Source organism: Sebastes umbrosus, chromosome 6 (genome assembly GCF_015220745.1).
Source record: "Sebastes umbrosus isolate fSebUmb1 chromosome 6, fSebUmb1.pri, whole genome shotgun sequence".
Taxonomy (NCBI): Eukaryota; Metazoa; Chordata; class Actinopteri; order Perciformes; family Sebastidae; genus Sebastes; species Sebastes umbrosus.
Window position 1 is genome coordinate 20,457,414 of NC_051274.1, and position 22,119 is coordinate 20,479,532.

Below are 22,119 nucleotides of genomic sequence, written 5' to 3' on the forward strand. Positions count from 1 at the left end.
ATTTTGAGGTGCTTTACTTGAGTATTTCCATTTTCTGCTACTTCATACTTCTACTCCATTAAAACTCAAAGGGAAATATTGTACTATGTTTATCTGACAGCTTTAGTTATTTTCCAGCTTTATATTTTGTATTAATAATCTGAATCAGCTAATAAATTATGATACATTATTGTAGATTAAGCTGCCCAGCAGTTAAGTATTTAGAATGTGCCGCACCATAACCAGCTGTAATATTGTGATGTATACAGTAATACAGCATTAATTATAATTCAATAAAATAATATATAATATTCTGACATGGGTCATTCTGCATAATAAATACTTTTAATTTTGATATTTTAAGTATATTTAGATTTAGGATAATAGTTTTGTACTTTTACTCAAGTAAGATTTTGAATGCAGGATTTTTACTTGAACAGAGTATTTTTACACTGTGGTATTACTAATGTGTAATTGGATACGTAGCATTTGTTCAGATTGAGAAGGATTTTTGAAACAGGTGATGAAGAGGTGATATTACTTCCTTATACCCGTTATAGAGAATTAGAGAAGTCCTCCAACTTTGTGAAAAAGAACAATGAAAAAGACTCTCTTCTCTCTGTCCTTTATTTTGTCTGTTTCTACAGTCGGAACACAAAAGCATTGAGTATTTTTAACTCTTCAAAGTGGTTTTTAAATCTGTTGAGGCGATATCTGTATCTGATGCTCTACAGAAATTTGACTCAGGTCACATGATTTGCATCGCGCTGTCGTGTGTATAATATGACCACAGGCTTTCACTTCTGCAAACATGGATCAAGTTTCACGTCACTGCAGAACCTTTTTTTAAATCTTCACTTTCCCCACCTGGACCAAAGTCTGCTTCATCTGGCTCCCGATGTGAATGTTAAGATACAGGCTATACCCGTCATGGTAAGTAATATAACATTTTATTCTGCAATGAAAAAATGCACTGCAATTGACTGTAAGAAAATGATGCATCTACTCTACTTTTACATTATATGGACAGAAACGGATGATTGGAAAGGCTTGAAAAAAACAGAGTAATTTCTTCAACAGCTGTTTATTGAAAATGCCATTAGCAGTAGTAAGAGGAGGCAGAGGAACAGGATTTTTTTTCACAGATTATCTCTCATGTACTACTGATAGAAATAATTGATTTAATAATATTTGCTCATAGTTACAGATTGCAGGTTTACCAGTAGGGTGTATAGGGTGATATTGAATGGAAATTTACTGAATATGCTTTTTGTAAAATTAAATTGTCTGCTACATTGACAAAACAACTGAAATTGAGTTTCTTTTTTTCAGGCTATGTTGAACAATCTCCTCATCCTTTGTCAGCTTCTTCCATTAGTGAGCACCATAAATACCGTCTTCTTCCCATGTGACACTGATGTGAATACCACCACAGTAGACTGCCACGACAGACCACTCAGGCGTGTCCCCTTCATCAAGTCTACCACTGTAGTGTCGCTCAATTTAGGTCGGACCAGAATACGGCAAGTGGGGCAGCATGCTTTGTCAGGTGTCCCAAACCTTCACACTCTGAAAATAATGGGGAATTGTCAGCCGGGTCGCCTGAGAGCTGAGGAGGACCACTCTTGCAAAATGGTGATCCACTATTATGCATTCAAGAGCCTGTTGAAGCTTCAATTTTTGAATCTGTCGGGAAACAGCCTCACCTCTATTCCCTGGTTACCTGAAAGCCTGAGGGTTCTTGACCTACAGAAAAATCGCATCTTCAACATTGTCCACCCTTTATACACTCCACATCTCCGAGAGCTCTTCCTCAACAAGAACTGCTTCTATGCAAACCCTTGCAACCAGTCCTTTACCATCAGCGAGAGGGTTTTCAGAGAGCTCCCTGAACTCATAAACCTTACCTTAGGGTATAATAACTTCACAGCTATCCCTAAAGGGTTGCCACCCTCACTGGTGGGTCTGGATTTAAGAGAGAATACGATCACAGAGGTCTTAGAAGGAGCATTTGCCAACCTGACTAACCTCAAGTATTTGAACTTGGAGTGGAATTGCCAGCGTTGTGACCATGCAGCCAGGCCCTGCTTTCCTTGCCCACAAAATCTCCCTCTACGCCTACATCCAAACTCACTCTATGCTGAGAACAGCTCCATCACCTTCATAAGCTTGAGAGGAAACTCTCTGAAAACATTCCCAGAGGGTCTTTTTCAACCTTTGAAGAAGTTAAAGGGATTGGATCTCTCCGACAACCTTCTGGCGTATGCGATACGTAACGGCACCTTCTTTTCAGAGCTGAAGGGCCTCACTTGGATTAGCCTTATCTATAACTATGAACCACTGAAGACATTTCCGGAACTGCGCCTCTCCCCGCATATTGGCAATATGTCTGGTCTACAAGGTCTTCTTCTGAGTGGTAACTTTTTCCACACGCTTTCAGGAGAGAGCCTTAAGGTTGTGTCCAAACTTCAAAACCTAACGAAACTAGAACTAAGAATGAACTTCATCAATACTTGTAACTTGACGTCTCTGAAACAGTCACCATCTCTCATCAATATCGACCTCTCCCAAAACATGCTTAATTTCCTTCCGTACTGCTCGAGTCCGTCTGAGATTGCGGCACAGGAAAGCTGTCGGAGCCAGAACTCGTTTACACATAATTTTCCTGACCCACCCCTTATGCTAATAGACCGAGAAGCCACATCTGGAGGTGATACCTGGGAATCCAACCAGTCAAACAGGCTGGATTTGTTGGAGGACAATGAGTCACAATTCAAATCGCTATACGACTTTAAAATCATTTTCTGCAAGGGCAAACTGACGTTTGACCTGTCTCAAAATGACATCCTGTCTATTAACAAAAAGGTGTTTGTAGGCATGGAAGATGCTGTTTGTTTAGACCTTTCCTTCAATTACATGAGTCAGGCATTAAAGGGCGGGCTGTTTAGTAGCATGAAAAAAATAGTTTTTCTTAATTTGTCATTCAATAGACTGGATTTTTACTATAACGGAGCTCTCAGTGAGCTTAAAAGCACTCTGAGGGTTCTAGACGTTAGTAACAATGAATTTCACTTCAAAATGAGGGGCATGGGCCATCGTTTTGAGTTCCTTCAAAATCTGACAAACTTGGAGGTTCTGAGTCTGGCGAACAACGGCATTGGGATGCGAATAGATCAGAGGCTGATCAGCAGTTCTTTGAAGTACCTCTACTTCTATGGAAATCACCTGGACATCATGTGGGACTCTGACAACAACAAGTACACGCATTTCTTCCAAAACCTGACAAACCTCACCTACCTTGACATCTCCAACAATGATCTGAAAGCAATCACACCAGAAGTGCTGTGTAACCTCCCAGGAAGCATGGAGACTCTCCGCATCAGCAACAATTTTCTGAAATATTTCCCATGGCAAAACGTCTCGGCATTTAGCAATTTATGTCACCTGAACCTCAGTCAAAACTTCCTCTATTATTTGCCTTATAAAGTCATAGAATTTGGAGCAAAATTTACTCTCTTGGACCTCAGTCACAATCGCCTTAGTATCATCCCTAAGAATTTCTTCAGTATGGCGAAATCCTTGCACTACCTGTATCTCAACCACAATCAGATCAAAGCGTTGAACCATCAGTTTCTCCCTGCCCCCTTTAAAAATGGAAGCGCCCTTCAGAAACTCACCCTGCATGCAAACCCCTTTAAATGCGACTGTGATACGTCATGGTTCGCGGACTTCTTGCGTCACACTCCAGTGCAGATCCCTTACCTCACCACACATATACACTGTGATTACCCAGAGTCCCAACAGGGCCGGAGTATACTGTCTATGGACCAGCGTTCCTGCCAGGACATATATGGTGGCTTAGCCTTCGTCGTCTGTTGCTTCTTGGCTGTGACGTTCACTGTTCTGCCCCTACTGAAGCATCTCTATGGCTGGGATCTGTGGTATTGCTTACAGGTACTTTGGGCAGGACATAAGGGCTACTCCCAGCTCGCCGGTATTGATTCACATTATCAATACGATGCTTTTGTGGTGTTTGACACCAGCAACCAGGCTGTGAGGGATTGGGTCTACAATGAGTTAACCGTCAATCTGGAGAACTCGGGTCACCGGATGTTTTGTCTCTGTTTGGAGGAGAGGGACTGGATTCCTGGGCTTTCCTGTATTGAAAATCTACATAATGCTGTCTACAACAGTGTGAAGACGGTGTTTGTTTTGTCCAATGGTGCCACTGGCGGTGAGACGGTGAACGGTGTGATCCGCCAGGCTTTCTTCATGGTTCAGCAGCGGCTTCTGGACGAGAAGGTCAGTAAAATTCACTTTTATATTTCCATGTGCGTTTTATTTTTTAAATAATGAATTAGATTTTTTTTTCAACTCTATATTATCTCTGATTTGATCCAAATAAGGTGGATGCAGCTATGATGGTTCTGTTGGATGAGATGTTTCCCAAACTGAAGTACCTCCAGCTGAGGAAACGGTTGTGCAGAAAGTCCGTGTTGTCCTGGCCGAGAAACCCAAGAGCTCAACCCCTTTTCTGGAACCGAATGAGAATGGCATTGTCGTCAGATAACCTCAAATTCTATGACAACAACATGAGTGAAAGTTTTATATGACTTCCTTTTAACTGCTGATAGAGAGCAGTTGTAGCCCTTGTCGTTAAGAATCTTCCCATTACATCATTTTGACAAACTTACCCTCTCCTTAATTGTGTCACATAACGTAATGATACTTGGTTGATGTTTTTAATAGCCTATGTAACTATCATTTTTTAGATTAAAGGTTCTATATATACGGGATTCAGAGCATTACTATAGCAGCAAATAGCTATTGTCTATGTAAAGATATAGAGGAGTAATGTCTACCTGAGCAGAGAATGAAGTCGCTCTCCCTCTGTATGTGTTGTAATCTGAGCTTCTCTGTGCTTTGTTTACATAGCCGGCCAGTCGTGCTTTTAGTACATGTGAGCCTCACTGTTGTGCCTCACTGGCTAGCTAATGGCCGCCGTTCTGCACTGCGTCATACGGCGGTTACCGCTGATAATGGTGTACCGACCCACGTCGTCGTCGCAGAAGCGTATAGCGCCCACCCTCCAGTCCCCTCCTCAGGTAAACACTGTTAGCTCTGTCAGCACTGTTGCCACTGTTTGTACTGTTCATGCTGTTGGCACCGTTAGCTGCTAGCCACCATGTTGAGAGCCATGTGGAGGTAATAGAAATGCTCTGAATTCCGTATTTAGCACCTTTAAAATGTAAGCGCTCTTCCATGTGCTGTAAATATTTTACTAATGATCTTATACTGCACTAGAACGGTTACTCTTGTGTGTTATATTCTATTTTAGCTTCTATCCTAGCTTTTATTTTTAGCTTGTTTTTATTTTCTAATCTTTAATGTTTTTGTTTTTATAACTTCTTGTTTTATCTAACAAAAGTTGACGCTTTAATACTTGTCTTCAGAGAGTTTGAGCCAGGTAGGGACATGTTGCTATCGTGGGCTGCAAAATGAATAGAGACACTGTACATTGTAAATTGGCATTGATATTGGACTATACAAATAAACTTCACTTCACTTGACCTCACTTGTTTTCACATGAGTAGCTTGATTACTTAACATTACATCCTTTCTTACAAAGGAGTAATGTAGTGTGTTTGTATATAAATGCCCCCACTCCTGATCTCAAAATTTCACTTCTCTTTGGTTAGATGTTGGCAGGAAATGAAACTGATAATTGTTTCTTACAGGTCACAGATGGCTAACAACAACATGTTATGCACCCATTCAAAGTAAGACAGGTCACCTGTGTCATTTCTCGAGAACTTTAAGCGGAAAAATTGGGACAAATCTGGCAACACTAATTTTCAAAGCAAGGAAGCTTTACATAAGTAATCCTGCAAGCTCCTGGCCAGAATAGGCGATTCAAAGATAAATAACAGATGTGCATGCAAACCTATTGAAAGTTTCATAAACAACACCTGATGTGCAGTGCTTCTGTACTGTACACTTACACCTAGCCTATTTCATTTCTTGTCTCGTGGCCCGGGATTTCCGTCTGACGAAACGGCATCTCTTTTCTGAGAGTGAAACCTCTGACCAAAAATAGTTATTTTTACTCATTTTCTGTCTGAGTTATATTGAGTGAATGAACAGTGAACTGAACAGCTGCAGACCTCTAACAGCCTCCTCAAAGTGCCCTCTCCAAGGTGCACAGTTTTTAGAAAATTGAAAAACCTTTGGCTAAATCCACACATGGTGTTAAACCTGCAGTAGGCAGAATCTTTTTGGCATCATTGGGCAAAAATTCCATAATAACCTTTCAGGATATTGTAATTCAAGTGCTCTGATAGATAACTAGACTTCTGCACCTCCTCATGGCTCTGTTTTCAGGCTTTAAAAAAATCTACCCATGACGGGAGACTGTGGACGATCACGGGTCATTTCAGAGAGAGAGAGCGTTCCTATTGGCTGTTCAATCAAACGGAGGCAGCTGTCAATCACTCAAAAACTCAGATCAAACGGTCAAACTAGGCAGCGCTGATCAAATATGAATCAATATTCTGTTACTGTTAATGCCTATTTCTTGCCTCAAATGTTTTCAGAAACATCTTGTAGTTTACTGTTTAGCATGTAAAATGAGAAAGTTTGCTCCGGCTTGTGGGCGGTGCTTGGTATTTCCTCAACTGATCTCAACATGGCTGCAGGGTCACAGACTTTCTCATTTTACAGCCTTTAGTACACTACAAGATGTTTCTGAAAACATTTTTATGTGTGAAATAGGCATTACAGTAACCGAATATTGATTCATATTTGATCAGCGGTGCCTAGTTTGAAGATGGTCACTATATCCTGACAGTAGTGCATGAGACATCATGTGCCTCTGTGTCCTCCGGTGCTCTTAATGGCATCTGCAGGATTTCACAGATCGTAGGAAAACAACCCATAAGAGCCAAGCTGGAGCCTGCCGTCTATGAGCCGGCTGTCAATCACTCGCGAACTCCAATCACACGGTCAAACTAGGCAGCGCTGATCAAATATGAATTAATATTTGGTTACTGTAATGTCTATTTCACACATAAAATGTTTTCAGAAACATCTTGTAGTGTACTAAAAGCAGTAAAATGAGAAAGTTTGTGACCCGGCAGCCATGTTGAGATCAGTTGAGGAAATATACCAAGCACCGCCCACCAGCCAGAGCACACTTTCTCATTTTACAGCGAAACAGTACACTACAAGATGTTTCTGAAAACATTTGAGGAGAGAAATAGGCATTACAGTGACAGAATATTGATTCATATTTGATCAGCGCTGCCTAGTTTGACCGTTTGATCAGAGTTTTTGAGTGATTGACAGCTGCTCAGAGATGGCAGTCTCCAGCTCAGCTCTGATTGTTTTTTTTTCTCCGATCTGTGGTTAAATCCTGCAGATGCCATTATAGGAGCACCGGAGGACACCAGAGGACACATGATGTTTTTTTTCAGATTACCTGTCTCACGCACTATTCTGTCAGGATATAGTGACGTTTTATAAAAAAAAAAATACTTTTTTTAATCATATTTTGCTCCATTTCTATACCCACTGCAGCTTTAATTTAATTCACTTGGCAAATTTTGAAATTAAGATAAATTAAGATAAGATATTCCTTTATTAGTCCCGCCTTGGGGAAATTTGCAGTGTACAGCAGCAAAAGAGGGATAGTGCAAAAAACAAGATGCATCAGCTAACACAGTAAAAAAAGCAAAAGAGCTAAACAAAGTGTAACAAAATATGAACCATTTAAATAGAAGGAAGTATAAAAATAGGAGCTGTATATACAGTATTGACAATAAACAGACTATTAACAAAAAACTCCTCACCACCACCACCACATGGGTCATATATGTGGTTCATAGTGGATGCATTTAAGGTTTACTGCTGACTGACTGACTGACTGGATGTGTCCACTGAATCTGCAGATGTGCATGTTGTTGTCAAGCTGTGCTGCAGACTAAATGGAGCCAGTTCAGGGTTGTTTTTATTAACACCAATTCATACAAATTCAGCTCAAACAGCAGTCATAGAAAAACTTGCATGATTAAGAAACTGTGTAATAACCCAGTGGTTCCCAAACTGTTTCAGGTCAAAGACCCCCCTAAACTATTACATTTTGTCCCAGGGTCCCCCATCTAAGATAAGATAAGATAGGATAAGATAAGATAAGATATTCCTTTATTAGTCCTGCAGTGGGGAAATTTGCAGTGTACAGCAGCAAAGGGGATAGTGCAAAAAACAAGATGCATCATCTAACACAGTAAAAAAAAAAAGAGCTAAACAAAGTGTAACAAAATATGAACCATTTAAATAGAAGGAAGTATAAAAATAGGAGCATTATATACAGTATTGACAATGAACAGACTATTAACAAAATTGCACAAGTGGAAAATGATATTGCACAGTGAAAATGAATGAATGAATGAAATTCCACCTGTAAGGGTCCCTGTATAGCTAAAACCTTACACAAGTAACCAACTCGACGCCCATGTAGGTGTAGTAGCCTATGAAAAAAAGCAGAAACCCTCCCATCCATCCTTGCTGCTCGTGCTGTGCCCCACCACCTCGCCACTCGCGCACGCGCCAGCTTGTGTGAGAGCGCGCGCCCACGCGGACCCGATGGCAGGACAGGTCACGAGAGAGATGAGCCGATGAAATCATGGAGCCTCGCTGTGCAGAGGAGGTCGGAGTCGGAGGACAGGGTACGGTCGGGACTTCACGGTGATGGAGAGCTGCCTGTCCGGTAAGCTAGAAGAGCAACACGCTGCCTGCCTGTGTGCACACCTGCACTTTTATGGCATATCATTTGACAAACATTATTAAAACAAAACTGTGCTTCCAGTTTTGTGTGTGGCAGATTAATTATTATGTAAGGTACTAGCTCTGAAGTCATGTAGCCGTGCGCATATGAGCAAGAAACTAATCCTTCATCATGCCGCCGTGGTGGTGGTCGTAGTAGAGTTATTCAGGCTGTGTCTGTGTCTCCACTCGTGCAACCACCCGTGAAATATACTAGTCTACTTTATAGTTTGCACGTTATAACGTTGGTGCTTGTTGAGCTGAAGTGTTCTCATGCAAATGAACGAGTTATACGCGGTGGCAGTTTGGGTGGTGCCTCGAGTTTTCTCTTCGCTGCAACAGCTGGCTGCTAACTCATGAGTATAAGTGCAGAGGCGAAGTGAGACGTTTTTCTACTTTTTGGCATTTTATTTTTGTATTTTAATCAATCCTTTTTGTCAAAATGATTTGACAAGGATTCATACAGCTCCGTAAACTTAAACACAGAAACACAGACCTCCATCTTAATGCTATAATGATATTTGATATATGTAGACAGAGCTTCTGTAGGAGCAATCTAACATGTTTCCTTGTTTTAAAGGGTTATCTTTGTGTTTTTATTTGAATCATTCATTGATTTTTTTTTTTTATATATATATATATGTATATAATACACAATTGGTGTACCAAAATGATACAGGTTTATACTTGCTGGTTCCATTGCTGGCACACACAAGGCTATACAATTCATTGTCTCAAACAATGATGGATAATGATGGATTGACAGCTATGTTTATGACTGACAAGCAGATTTAACCAATCTCTCAGTTGCATCCTATTGCAGTGACTCAAAGCACCCAATCCTCTTGGATTAGAGGAGGGATTATGATTTGGATTTGCCTCTGCTTTGCAGATAGTCCCCAATATCTGGTCCATCATGCATGGACTGGGGTTGTGCTTACTTTGATTCCCTGGGGATATTTATTTTTGACCTATACTTGTATTAATGTGCGGCTTTTTGCCTCTTTAAGACAACAAATGACCCATTATTGTGTATGATATAAACTAAGGCTGTCAATCGATTAGATTATTTCATCGGGATTAATCACAAATTAATCACACATTTTTTTAATCTGTTCAAAATGTCCCTTAAAGGAAGATTTGTCAAGTATTTAATACTTTTATCAACATGGGAGTGGGAAAATATGCTTGCTTTATGCAAATGTATGTATATATGTATTATTGGAAATCAATAAACAACACAAAACAATGACAAATATTGTCCAGAAACCCTCACAGGTACTACACCTAGCGTAAAAAATATTCCCAAATCATAACATGGCAAACTGCAGCCCAACAGGCAACAACAGCTGTCAGTTTGTCAGTGTGCTGACTTGACTATGACTTGCCCCAAACTGCATGTGATTATCATAAAGTGGGCATGTCTGTAAAGGGGAGAATCGTGGGTACCCGTAGAACCCATTTTCATTCACATATCTTGCAGTCAGAGGTCAAGGGACCCCTTTGAAAATTGCCATGCCAGTTTTTCCTCGCCAAAATTTAGCATAAGTTTGCAGCGTTATTTAGCCTCCTTCACGACAAGCTAGTATGACATGGTTGGTACCACTGGATTTCTTAGGTTCTAGTTACATATGATGATAGTAGTTCACTCTAGCTTTAAAACTGAGCCCGCTACAACCTCTGAAAGATTGTTGCGTTAATGCGTTAAAGAAATTAGTGGTGTTAAAAGTATTTTGCGTTATCGCGTTAACTTTGACAGCCCTAATATAAATATATTGTATATTACTGTATATACTGATTGTATCCTAATATGGGCATAGTTTTAACATGCTGTACTTTCCAACTATGATTTAGCCTAAATTCCAAGTGCCTCCTCTGGTCCATTTTTAGTCGAATCCTAAGGTATCCTATGGTGGGTATAAAGTCTGACAATGAGCTTTGCAAGTGCCCGAGAGGGATGGCAGATAATACTGGTTTTCCAATTCCCTCTGCAGTCTCCATTGGCCATAGCTCAGGTTCCTTCAGATCTGAGCAGGCATTATAATCCATGTGCTTTATGGCGGTAGATTGAGTGCTGTCCGTGGTGCTGAAATGGTCAAACTTGTCCCTCTACCTGTTTTTTTCTTTCACCAGCTACTGTGGTGGCTTCTGTACATAATGAGTGAGAAACCAGCAGTATGCTACAGCAGGATTTGTCTGCTCTGAGGTTGTGAAATTAGATTTTTGCATGTATAACTAAAATCATAATAACACACTTACTGGGTAATTTATAGAAAAGTCTATTTATAAAACTATGTAAAAAGATATATATATATTATTTTTACTCAGTAGGCCACATTCTGTTTGAACCTGGTATTTCTGCACAGTTGCAGATAAAGATCAGACTACACTTAGTATTATACTATTTGTAGAATAAGATTCCAGTGGTGGCCGCGTAGGATTGTTTCCGACTCGTGTGATCCAAACATTCCCAATAACTCCAGAGCACTGTAAAGTCCAAAAGTCAAAAGTTATTGAAAAAAATTTGCTTGGCGTATCCATCAAGACGTCATCACTTTATTTACGTTGACAAAACTGACAAGTTATATTCAATAAAGAGTATTAAAGTCCATTATTCAGTCATTTAAGTTGATTTAATACAAAAAAGACTAACTAATTTAATAGACTGAATCACTTTATTTAAATTGAGGATTTTGTTTTGAGGATTTGTAATTTTTTTGGGGGTGATGACATCACTGAGGATTACAGAGTACTGTAGTAATTTAAAAAAAAATTTCAGTAGTACTCAACCCTGCTCCTGTGGACCCACGGTCTTGCTTATTTCCCGTAGCCCCGAGCTCTGCCCACACCTGATTAGCTGAGGCAGATGTTTTTAGTTGATCAAGAGCTGTTGCCTTTCAGCCCTTGATTGGCCACACCTGAGGAGCAGGGAAAGATGGTGAAAAAGCAGGACTGTAGGTTCCAACTTCCCCGGAGCAGAGATGGAAACCACTGCACTAGATCAAGAATATAATTGCGATGTACTAAATATAAGTCTGTGACTGGCTCTCTGGATTATTCAGTGCAAGAAATGATGGTATTCATCACTCTTTAAATCTGTCGGGTCTTAATTATTTCAATTTCAACCATGAACCATGTAGGGCTGAGTAGCAAACAGAAATTTGGCATTGTTGGTCAGATTTGTAGGCTTGGTTACTTATTCATATTTTCCTCATTTAAATCATAATTCTGCCAGTTTTAGACTGTTTTTTTTTTTTTTTAATTTAGGCAAAGTTCTTGTACAGGTGTTTGTGTTTAGACAGTATTTGACATTTGAAAAGTTTTGAATATTTTGTTAAAGAAAAAAAGGGTTTTGGAGAAAAACATGTTTATATTGCTAGGTAAAGTAACAAAAAAGTTGTTTTGGTATCAGTATGAAACTTGGTCTTATATTGACAATAGTATAGTAAAATGATAACCAACCCTATGAACCATGTAGTGATGCTGCTTTTGATATTTATTTTTATATGACTGGATCTGAATATTTGTCCTTCTGTTACTTGTCTAGAATCCATGATGTCCTGCACTGTAGCTGAAACCACAACTCCTCTGGCCTGTTTGTCTGGGAGCCCTCTAGCCAACCGCCACTGCCATTTTCTTCTAATAGGACTAAATGAGACTCAGCCTCAAGCCCTAAACAATCAGGGATGGACAGGTGAAAACTGAGAGGCCGAGAGGTGGCCTTTGTTCTAAACCTTGTCATCCATTCTTGCCCCATAAAGGGACATGAAAATATTCCCAACCTCTTCTCAGAAGTCCACTTTTGCCATATGAAAAAATGCCTTTAAACATTAGAGCCAAGCCCGCGCAGACCAAGCTGCTAGCTGGCCCGAAGAGTAGCGGGCACACTGATGGCAGCACATCTCATTCACGCTTTTCCAGATCCCCCAAACAGGGGAAAGGCAAACAGGCTGTAACCTCAGCACTAGGTTCCCGCTCGGGGCTGGAATCAGGCTCTGTGTCGGGGGGTGCGCCTGCACCAGCGCCTAAAGTGGCTGGAAGTGAAGGGTCGGTGTCGAGGCCAGGTTCAAAGATCAAACCTGGCCCGGCAGCAGAGAAAGGAGCAACTCGTGGCTCAACGACAGCTCCGGGGGGTAAAACCCTGTCTATGGAGAACATCCAGTCTATAAGCGCTGCCTATGCCACTTCAGGCACCATGTACCCCTGTGAGCGAGATTCCTTGGAGCCCTCTGGTGGGTACCCGAAAGGCACCATGACGCTGGGCAGGAGCACCAGCCGCTCCTCCTACACTAACCGGACAACAGCAATGGGCAGCACCCCAAACATCACCTCCTCTGGGCTGCATCATTCATCAGACCCCTACGTAGACCAAACCTTGCATCCCGCAAGGACTTCCAGTCTGCGGCGCCAGTCTGGGAGACATCCACAGGCACCGGAGTCGGCTGGACGGGGAGAGGTTGCCTCGTTTGACCTCCAGTCTCAGCTGAGGGAGCTGCAGAGGGAGAATGACACCCTGAGGAGAGAGCTGGACGTAGGGAGGGATGGAAGGACGGGCCCCAGCATGAACAATGTCAACTTCTGGAGCCCAGATGTGAAAAGAGACAAGGGGGTGAGGCGGGAGGAGGGAGCGAGGACCTCGGTACTGAAAGACCAGTACAGGACTAACCATGAGGATTTGCAGGTGAGAGAAATGATTGTTTCAAAAATGCTATATTTCTACTTTGAAGAAAAACACTCATCTTCACAGCGTTTCACTGCATCAAATGCTCAACAACTTCAGTATTCAACAGTAAGTCACTTTAACACCAGCACATTTTATTAGAGATTTTTTCAAATGGTGGAAATCTCATTTTGAAGCGAAGCTCTTTGATTTATCTGCTCTCACATTCACACTCAGACTTTTTTTTGTTGACCCGCCCCTCTCCTCTTGCACATTATACCTCTCACATCATCATACCTTTTGTTCCCATCTTCAAGGTTGCATGGAAATGCTTCTGTGCAGTTCATTTGTAAAGATGCTTGCCTGGCTCAGTGCTGTCTGTGTTTCCATGGGAACGTGCCCTAGTGGCAGCCATTCAGCAGCAGCGTTAGTCAGACTCTAAGAAAGCTCACAGCTACTCCTGCAGGGATAGTGACCAGTCTGTCCTGTGCCACCTCTCCCTGGAGACTGTCCCACTCAGTCTGAGGCATTAACTGTGTATCTGTCTCACTGCATAGCTACTGTATATCCGCTCTTTCCTTTTCTGTCTTCCTTCTGTTTCTCCATTTGTCTGTGTGGCATTTTACTTCCTCGTGTGTCTGTGTTTGTCTGGCGGAGAAATATAAGTGTTTCTCTTGAGATACAAGACATACTGTATCTCCTCCTCTTTCGCACTATACAGCTTGTGTACTTTCTGTTGATTCTCTTTACTGCTCTCTCTCTCGCTCTTCATCTCTCTCACACAAGCATGCACAAACTTTAATCATACTGTATCTACGCTCTCCCATCTGACTCCTCCCTCTTGTAACCAAGGAGCCACCACTGCATTTGTATTTATAGCGTTTTCATCTCACATTGTCATACAGTGCGAGAACACTGTGACACACACACACACCCACACACACTTTTCCTGTGATTTTTAACATAATAAAATCAGAAAGTTTGAAAATGAATACAGAATAACTTTGTTCCTTCATGAACATAGTAATTTGCTGTGTAGCTTTATAGAGTTTAGATTGATAAATGTTTCTCTAAATGCTACCTGAACAAGCAGAATTGCATGTGCAATTGTATGAAGTTCTGCATTTAACACTAATCTAGGGCTGCAACCAACGATTATTTTCATTTTTGATTAATCTGTTGATTATTTTCTCGATTAATCGATTAGTTGTTTGGTCTGTAAAATGGTAAGAAATGTCAATCAAAGCCCAAGATGATGTCCTCAAATGTCTTGTTATGTCCACAACTCAAAGATATTCAGTTTACTTTCATAGACGAGTAAAGAAACCAGAAAATGTTCACATTTAAGAAGCTGGAATCAGACAATTTTTTTTTTTTTTTTTTAAATTACTCAAACCGATTAATCGATTATCAAAATAGCTGCCGATTAATTTAATAGTTGACAACTAATCGATTAATCGTTGCAGCGCTACACTAATCATTCTCTTCTTTAAGACAAAGGCCATATGCACACATTACTCACACACAGGTGCACAACAAGCTGCACACACTACTCTTACCACCCACAAAATGCCAGAGGGATTCAGTAACGTTCATAGACATTAAATGTGTTTGTCGCTGAACTACTGAGGTTGAGATTCTCACGTCTGTGGCATTAAAAAAGGAGCAGCACAGTCAATGTTACCAGTCTCTGTGTATCTGCAGGCACTCGGCCCTGACTGTGATAGATGGATGTGTTTGTCTCAGTTCTACTCCTTAAGGCGACTGACCCATTCAACGAGTGTATTACTCTTTTTTTTTTCCAAGTGTCGGCTCACTGCTCTCTCCCACACATCTTTTTTACTTACACCCTTTTCTTCTTTTATCTTCGTTTATCTACTAAAACCCCTCACAGTACAGTATCTGTAGATTTATGATCACATAACCCTTACGTGCGCTTACAAGAATGAAAGGTGTAGAGAATATATTGTAGCAGTATTAGTTAATTTTATTAATGGGATCAAATCTTGCATCATAGCATCTATTTAAATATATTGGGGAACAGTTGCATAGGCAAAGTCTCCATTTGCATACTTGCCAACTCTTCCGATTTTACCGGGAGACTCACGTTTTTCATTGCCCTCTACCAGTTACCTCACGGGGTCACAATTCTGTTTCTGGCACTGTACAGCATGTATAAGCCCTACTGTTTCCACCCGGACGACAATAAAGCTACACAAGATGTCGTTTCCCGGTGAAAGAGATGCTCGCGACACAGCGTGCAGCGCCCAAAGTTGGGCTTTGCTCGACGCAGTGAAAGGCCATTGTGGCACGACGCTTGCCATTAGAAATAACGGGTTTCAGAGTGCAGTGATGCCGTTGTCGTGTTTTTGTCTGAAAGGGCCTTCAGTGACTGAGAGACGGAGAGTAGGAGAAAGAAATACTCAAGCAGGGGCAAAAAATTAATGAAAAGAAACTGATGAATATTAGTTTATGCCAGAGATTTACACAAATTTATGCCAGAGGGGAGAATTATTCAGTTTTCTTTCCTGAGAATTAAAAGTAAAATTAAAAGTAGGCCTATTTAACATAAAAATGTTGTTTCAGTGTACTTTTTTTATTATTTTCATTCTTTAAAAGTCACCAGAATGCAGACCCCCTTCTTTGCTTTTGAACTCCTTCCTATTAAATAATTAAGTAAAAAGAAAAAGAAAAGCACTGATAAAAAACATTAAAGGCACAATTTATGATGTGTCCTCCTGCCCTCATACGTAGCCTGTAGTTTTTCCTCATGCTGAACTCAACTGTACTTGATCACTCCTCTTAATTCACAGCGTCTTATTTCACCTTTAATGTTTCCAGCAAGATTAACAAAACTGAAGATCATACTAAAAATCAATGTGACATACACCCACCAGTGATGTGTCCAGTTTAAGTTGTCATTCAGCTCTGTTGTTACCAAATAAGTCAGTTTGCTTTACCTTAGTTTATATATCTACTAGGGCTGTCAATCGATTACAATATTTAGTCATGATCGCATGATTGTCCATAGTTAATCGTGATTAATCGCAAATTAATTGCACATTTTTTATCTGTTCAAAATGTACCTTAAAGGGAGATTTGTCAAGTATTTAATACTCTTATTAACATGGTAGTGGAGAAAATATGCTTGCTCAATGCAAATATATGTATATATGTATTATTGGAAATCAATTAACAACACAAAACAATGACAAATATTGTCCAGAAACCCTCACAGGTACTGCATTTAGCATAAAAAATATGCTCAAATCATAACATGGCAAACTGCAGCCCAACAGGCAACAACAGCTGTCAGTGTGTCAGTGTGCTGACTTGACTATGACTTGCCCCAAACTGCATGTGATTATCATTAAGTGGGCATGTCTGTAAAGGGGAGACTCGTGGGTACCGATAGAACCCATTTACTGTACATCTACATATCTTGAGGTGAGAGATTTGAAAATGACCATGCCAGTTTTTCTTCGCCAAAATTTAGCGTAAGTTTTGAGCATTATTTAGCCTCCTTCGCGACAAGCTAGTATGACATGGTTGGTATCAATGGATTCCTTTTCTAGCTTCATATGATGCCAGTATCTTTACTCTAGCAAACTGAGCCAGCTACAACCTAAAAGTCTCAAGGTGCGTTAATGCCTTAAAGAAATTAGTGGCGAATTTGCGTTAACTCGTTATCATTGCGTTAATTTTAACAGCCCTAATATCTACAAAAGATTAGTCATTATAAGACATTATATGACTCACTCTTACTCCCCCCCTTTCTTACAGACACACACACACACACACACGCACACACACCACACACACCTAGGGATGGTTCAGCTCCAGCTGATAATGATGGGAAATTTGATAGCAATATTGATCCCTTATTAAATTGAATTAAACTTCTCTCAGAATGTTTACAGCCCTGTCATATGAAGTCAGAAATAATAAGCCCAGTTTCTTTCAATCACTTATTTACTTTGAAAATGCAAAAAGGTTTACCTCATTTAGAAGATGTTATTCTAACTCTTATCTGCTGTCACCCCACTCTCCCTTATCACCTCTATCCCCCATCTCTCCTTTCAGATTATCACTTTTCTCCTCTGTTTTTCTTCCCCTGTGTTTTGCCCTTTGAGACACTCTGGGAAGAGTTCAGTCTGACAAGACAACTTTTTAATTAGCATGAGGAATGTCACCTTTTCTCTCAGCTGCAATGACCAGAGCTGTCCCCTAACCATCTGTTTGTTTGGTGCATGTGTGTGTGTGCGTGTGTGTGTACACTTGTACATATGTATTTGTGTCTACAGTCTTGGCTGTGTGTATGTGAGTGTGAGTGTGTGGAGGATTTTCCACCCACTCTGACTTGATATTCAGCGCTAGCTTGTTGCATTGATTATCCATGTTCACCCTCGCCTTCCTCCTACATCTCAACTCTGTGTCCTTGGCGCTCCCCACCTTCTGGACTCGAGCAGAGGAGTATAAGAAGGTTTGAGGAGAAATTAGTAATATCTTCACACGGAGGAAAAGATTTGTAATTTAACTTCTGTTTAGTGTTTTGTGTCAATTAATCTTTGGCATAGTCTCTGTTGAGTGTTTCTGTTTCCTTTTATGTGATTTCCTTACAGCCTTTTCTTACCCTGCTTGGGGCCCATTTGTGCCACTTAGTAATGAATTGTTCAAGTGATAAAACGTATTGACGAATCAATCAGAAATTGCATCAGTAAACTTCTTCAGTCCGTCTTTACAAACTCGCATTGTGCAGACGTTGTTTAAACCAATAAAAATGAATTCAAGACAGGTTTTTTAAATGTCACGCAAGCTGCATGTGCAATGTTTTATTCATTAAGGACTCAACTCTTGATTATTCTTTTTTATCAGTTTGCTTTGCTAATGTCGAAATTGTATTCTTGATTAATTATTTATATGTCAGTTTATTTATCTATCGATTATTGAGCGGCACAATTGGGACCCCATGAAGCTCATTGCATTCACCTCCTGCAAACATAAGTCATTTTTGATACCTTCTATCTATTCTCACTGTGTTTTGAAGAGAAATGGCACCCCCTGGTGGCCAAAGCATGCAACCATCACCCAACAGCTTGAAGTGATCTACATGATGGTTTGATATTCAGGGTATACTGTATATCTGCTTACTGTTTTGGCTTTATGCATGTGCGTGTCTTTCTTATGTCACATCTCCCTGCTGCAGCCTGTGGAAATCAGAAGAATCAAGGTCTGTTTTATGTACCCCACTACAAACTTTTTCATGTGTGTCGTCATGTGTTTAGGAATTTTTTAATATATGTCTGTGTGTTTGGTATGTTTATGTACTTATTGATCTTTCTCTCTTTGTAGCAGCTTCCGTTGACCGTTCAGGAGCTTCAGGAGGAACTGAGGGCTCACAGGGAGATGAACAGTCGCCTGCAGCAGCAGCGCCAGCAGAGCAACTCCGGCTCCTATCGAGAACTCCACACAGACCAGGACCACAGAGGGGGGCTCAGCCCTGGCCACAGCCCCAGACAAAGCTCCGCCAACCTGCACAGCGCTGGACCGAAGAATAGCCCGAGAGTCAGCCCATCCAACACCTACAATCCGAGGCAACAGGAAGCTGACGTCATCATCCACAGCCCCGGTTATGGCTGTAACACCGCAGTAGCTGCGCAGAGAATCAGCCCCGCCAACACCCTTCAGCCTGGGCCGAGGAACAACTCAAATCAGCCCTTCTACGCTCCGAGCCAAAGTCCAGTGGCAGCGCCCAGCTCTGGTTCACTTCGGCCTGGCAGCCCCTGCCAGGTGCCCGGGTGTGACGGCTTCTCCTCGCCGCCTCCTCTGGATCCATCAGAGGCAAATTTCTTCCGGCTGCAGTCGGAGCACGAGCGGCAGGCCAAGGAGCTGTTCCTGCTGAAGAAGACCATGGAAGAGATGGAGATGAGGATCGATTCTCAGAAACAGACTCTGGGCTCCCGGGACGAGAGCATCCAGAGGCTGCTGGAGATGCTTCAGGGCCAGGGCCAGGGCAAGGGCCAAGGCCAGGGCCAAGGCCAGGGCCAAGGCCAGGGCCAGGGCCAGGTTCAGAGCCAGGGCCAGGGCCAGGGCCAGGGCCAGGGCCAGGGCCACGGTCAAGGTCAAGTTCAAAGTCAAAGTCAAAGTCAAGGTCAGGGACACTGGGGTCGAGGACAGCGGACAGGTATCATAACCATGGCGGCACAGGAGGCTGAAGCGCAGCTGGAGAACATGCATGTGAAAGAGGTGGGTTATCACTACGCATATTTTTGAGTGGGTGAATGGTACGCGGTTTACGTGAACCATTCATCTCTAGTATCAAAGTGGTTTTAACAGTAGGGCTGGGCAGTATTTCAATATTTATTATCTTTCACTTTAATAAAATCATGTGAGTTTTTCGATATTGCAAATCATAGTACACAACCGTCAATACAAAGCAATAATTGTGTCGGATCTCCATCAGCACATGATGGCTAAAACATGTGATTTTCAATACCAAACAGATATATATGAATGGTTAAAAGTGAAATATTTTTTCAGTATCGTACTCCATACTTAAATACATATAAGATCTATTTGTTTCATGTATTTTTTAAATTTGCATATTCGGCGACGAGATTAATTTTGCTGTGCAAATGTTATTAATGCATTTGGTATGTTGATATGTACGTGTGTGTATGTGAGTGTGTCTGTGTGTGTGTGTATTATGTAGAGTGTAGGGAGCAGAAAGCAGCTCAGCAGGTCTTATCAATGGGCCAGATTAACATACGGAGAGCTCTAAGCCTGTGTTCAGCCATGCAGTTTTACAATATGACTCGGTTTGTTTGTCAGTGTGTGTGTGTGTGTGTGTGTGTGTGTGTGTGTTGTCCTGGATATGCACATGCTCATATGGCAGTTGCTCATATGCCTCTTGTCTGTGCATTTTGCATTTATTCTACAACATGTGGCGTGCAGTGAGCTTGTTATGGAATTAAAAAATTCTCAGTTTAAATACAAGAAAGAATATATTATTGGTATCCTGTTTTTTTCTGTCTTCCTCAGAGACTCAATTACATTTTTGATTTGATTGAGAATTTCAAAGCAGCAGCCAAGCACTGTAGCACAGGTGTGTCTGTATCCTCTGCCAGGAGGGCTCTGCTCTTTGCTCCTCACTCCTGCCTTGTTTATTTTTAACTCCTAAATCTTCTTAGCCTTTAATTTCTCTACCTCTCTGTCGGTGTGTGTGTGTGTGTGTGTGTGTGTGTTTCATGCCTGTGCATGCCTCTGCTATTGTTTGTGTCGTGATGTTCTTGTTTTTCTGTCTATGTTGTTTGTCTGCGTCTATGTCTGCCGTGCCCGGTCAGAATGATTGCGTGTGTGTTTTGTGTGTGTATGTGAGCATGCGTGCACATCTGGGGCCTGTCGGCTTAGCGTTTCTAGGGAAGACACTCCCTCGCCGGTCTGCTGGTGGCTGATGGGATATCCACCCGTGCCGGGTGTGATGATTTTGTCAGAGCGGATCGTGGGTGTTTCCGCCCCATGCTAATGCAACCACTGCTGTGCATGTGTGTCCTTGTGTGTGTGTGTGTGTGTGTTTGTGTGTGCGTAAAGGTCCTAACCATGCTGTGTGTGTAAGAGGTGAGTACCTGTTCACACACACTCTGTGTGCTGTGCTATTTTTAACTGCTTGACAGCTTAACACATACTGTGGGTGCAAAGGAGGAGGAGGGGGTGAGAGGTGAGAGAGCGAGAGATGGGAGAAAGGAGTGTTTTTCTAAGGTAGAAAAACAGACTGTGTTTGTCTGAATATTAATGTATGATTAATGAGGGAAAACACTCTGACCGCCCTGATTGAAAAGAGAGGTGATTGTTGTTCTTTCGTTTTTTTCCCTCATCTCCTTCTGGCCTCCTCTCCTCTGAGGTTGAGATGGGGTGAGGGAGTCTCTCTCTGAGTGTATATATGCACATATACTGTGTATATATGTGTGTGTGTGTGTGTGAGGGAGAGAGAGAGAGTTGAAATGATTGCAGCTCAAGTGTAGCAGATTATTTTTCAGTTTTTAAAAAGCCTGGTTTAGAGTGAAACAAACTGATTGTAGATAGTACTACACTCAATGTTCATGATATGCTGTAGAGCCCTTTGAATTAATAATAGTAGTTGTATTTGTATTAGGGTGGGGGAAAAAATCAATACAGCACAGTATCGCAGTATTTTGCGTGGCAATATTATATCGATACATGGACGTCAAGTATCAATATTTTATTATATAAACTATTAACCTCTGTCTTTCAGAGGTTGTAGCGGGCTCAGTCTTAGAGCCAGAGTGAAGATACTGGTATGATATGAAACTAGAAAAGCCAAGGAATTGAAGCTACCAACCATGTCATGTTCGCTTGTGGGAAAAACGCTAAATAGTGCTCCAAACTTATGTTAAACTTTGACGAGGAAAAACTGGCATGGCCATTTTCAAAGGGGTCCCTTGACCTCTGACCTCAAGATATGTGAATGAAAACTCTGAGATGAACAGAGTGAAAACTGTATCTTATTGGATAAAACAGATGTTGACAAACAGCATCATTTTCAGTTGAAAAAGTTAATAAATCGCAATATATCTTATCACAATACGCAATAAGATGGTATTGTGACTCAAGTATCGGGATAATATCGCATTGTGGGGCCT

At 41.3% G+C, this 22,119-nt stretch overlaps 2 protein-coding genes across 7 annotated transcripts in view; both read left to right on the forward strand.

The window, feature by feature from the left end:
* Positions 1 to 78: 78 nt before the first annotated feature.
* Positions 79 to 5,390, forward strand: tlr9 (toll-like receptor 9). The gene is made up of 3 exons (XM_037772876.1): positions 79 to 912; positions 1,312 to 4,281; positions 4,386 to 5,390. The coding sequence occupies exons 1-3, from the start codon at positions 763 to 765 to the stop codon at positions 4,590 to 4,592; spliced, it is 3,327 nt and encodes a 1,108-aa protein (XP_037628804.1). The 5' UTR covers positions 79 to 762; the 3' UTR covers positions 4,593 to 5,390.
* A 3,165-nt stretch (positions 5,391 to 8,555) lies between these two features.
* LOC119489419 (ERC protein 2-like) overlaps positions 8,556 to 22,119 on the forward strand; it is a 184,098-nt gene continuing 170,534 nt past the window's right edge. For 3 of the 6 annotated variants that reach the window (XR_005207175.1, XM_037771802.1, XM_037771806.1), the window contains exons 1-4: positions 8,557 to 8,743; positions 12,347 to 13,480; positions 18,666 to 18,689; positions 18,812 to 19,705. Coding sequence is in view for 5 of the 6 variants with exons in the window: in XM_037771802.1 (XP_037627730.1) it covers positions 12,617 to 13,480; positions 18,666 to 18,689; positions 18,812 to 19,705 (1,782 nt within the window). In the remaining variant the exon portion in view is untranslated. Of the gene's footprint in view, positions 8,744 to 12,346; positions 13,481 to 18,665; positions 18,690 to 18,811; positions 19,706 to 22,119 lie in introns of all 6 variants that reach the window. The other 3 variants (XM_037771804.1, XM_037771805.1, XM_037771807.1) reach the window with 2 other exon arrangements.

Coding starts and splice junctions, on each gene's coding strand:
- tlr9 (XM_037772876.1), top strand. CDS start 763: ATGACCACAGGCTTTCACTTCTGCAAACATGGATCAAGTTTCACGTCA. Junction 913..1,311: donor TACAGGCTATACCCGTCATG/GTAAGTAATATA, acceptor TCTTTTTTTCAG/GCTATGTTGAACAATCTCCT. Junction 4,282..4,385: donor AGCGGCTTCTGGACGAGAAG/GTCAGTAAAATT, acceptor GATCCAAATAAG/GTGGATGCAGCTATGATGGT.